The sequence below is a fragment of the Dendrobium catenatum genome, unplaced genomic scaffold, assembly GCF_001605985.2.
Source record: "Dendrobium catenatum unplaced genomic scaffold, ASM160598v2 original_scaffold_107186, whole genome shotgun sequence".
Taxonomy (NCBI): Eukaryota; Viridiplantae; Streptophyta; class Magnoliopsida; order Asparagales; family Orchidaceae; genus Dendrobium; species Dendrobium catenatum.
The window spans coordinates 1-1,551 of NW_021425621.1; the positions used below are offsets into that span (position 1 = coordinate 1).

The window sequence follows — 1,551 nt, forward strand, 5'->3', positions numbered from 1 at the left end:
GTTGCTCCTTCAACTCCTTAAGCTCCTTAATTGCCATTATGTAAGGAGCCTTAGCAACAGGTTCAGCTCCTGCCACTAACTCAATAGAGAAATCTATTTCTCTACTTGGAGGTAAACCAAGTAGATCATCAGAAAATACTTCTGCGAATTCCTGAACAATTGGAATATCCTTCAGCTCTCTTTCTTCCTTCTTCTCTTCCTTAACATAAGCTAAGAAACCTTCACAACCTTTCTTTAACATCTGAAAGGCCTTCAAGGACGACACAATCACTGCAGTTACTCTATCTCCTTAAAATTTGAACTTCTCCTCTCCTGGCATACAAAACTTATCCTCCTTCTTGTTACAATCTATAGTCACGAAATGGCAAGATAACCAATCCATGCCTAAGATTGCATCAAACTCATATAGAGGCAATACAATCAGATCAGCCTCAAACTTCTTATCACAAATCCTCAACTTTACTTGACATTTCTGATTAGCTTTCATATGATTCCCATTAGGCATCAAAACTGATAGAGACTTCAACATAAAGGTAGGAAGCAATTTAGCAGATATAACAAATCCTTTTGAAACAAAGAAGTGTGACGCTCCAGTATCAAACAGGATTCTAACGGGTCTATCGCACATAAGGAGTGTCCCTAAACATAAACAAGTGCAACATTCATTCACAAAACATGTCATTTATTATTTGTTCATTTCATTTTCATTCATTGTTCATTTCAATTTCAATTTCAATTTCATATATAAAAAAAATTCAATGCAATTAATTAAACTACGCACCTGTAACCACATCAGGAGATCCCTTAGCTTCTTGCTGGGACAGTCCATAGACTCGTGGCTGAACATTCTGACGAGTCTGACCTTGAGAAGGAACAGAAGCTGTAGACTCCACAGCTCTTGGTCTACCAGCTGTCCTCTGAGCATTATTGCCTGACCTCACATCTGTAGCAGATTTCTGACCCAAAAGAGGACAAGACTTCGCCATGTGCCCAAGCTGATGGCACCAGTAACAAGTATTAGTGCCTGAGAGGCACTCTCCCTTATGCACTCGTCCACACTTACTGCACAGTGTAGCAGTTGAAGCGCTACTATCAGAACCACTGGATCTGGGCTTCTTCCAAGTAGAAACCCCTGACTGGGAAGACTGAGTCATCTGGGAAGGCTTTGACCTGCCCTCCATTTTTCTCTTCCGAAAATCCCTCCTTTTCTGAGTTGCCAGCATATCCATTTCTATCCTTCTTGCTCTCTCCACTAAAACAGAATAATTCTCAATTCCAAATGGAATGAGAGGCTATCTAATCACATCTTTCAATCCATTCAGGAATCGATTGCACTTTTCTTCAGCATCAAGTATCAGGTGTGGGGCATACCTGGATAACATCGTGAACTCTGCCTCGTACTGAGAAACAGATCGGTCTCCCTGAACCAATCTGTTGAACTTGCCCTGCATCTGTCTCCTGGCTGACTTAGGTACATACCAATCTCTGAATACCTTCACAAACTCCTCCCAGTCAACTTGACTGCTTGGTCTTCCTCCAAATGTTTGTTCT

General features: G+C 41.1%; 1 protein-coding gene across 1 annotated transcript; it reads right to left on the reverse strand.

The window, feature by feature from the left end:
• Positions 1-34: 34 nt before the first annotated feature.
• Positions 35-1,229, reverse strand: LOC110091904 (the record flags this gene model as incomplete). Its single annotated transcript, XM_020816207.2, has 3 exons — positions 782-1,229; positions 322-639; positions 35-210 (listed from the first exon to the last, which is right to left on the reverse strand). Coding segments are annotated over exons 1-3 (942 nt in total), but the record flags the coding sequence as incomplete, so codon positions are not given.
• Positions 1,230-1,551: the final 322 nt, after the last annotated feature.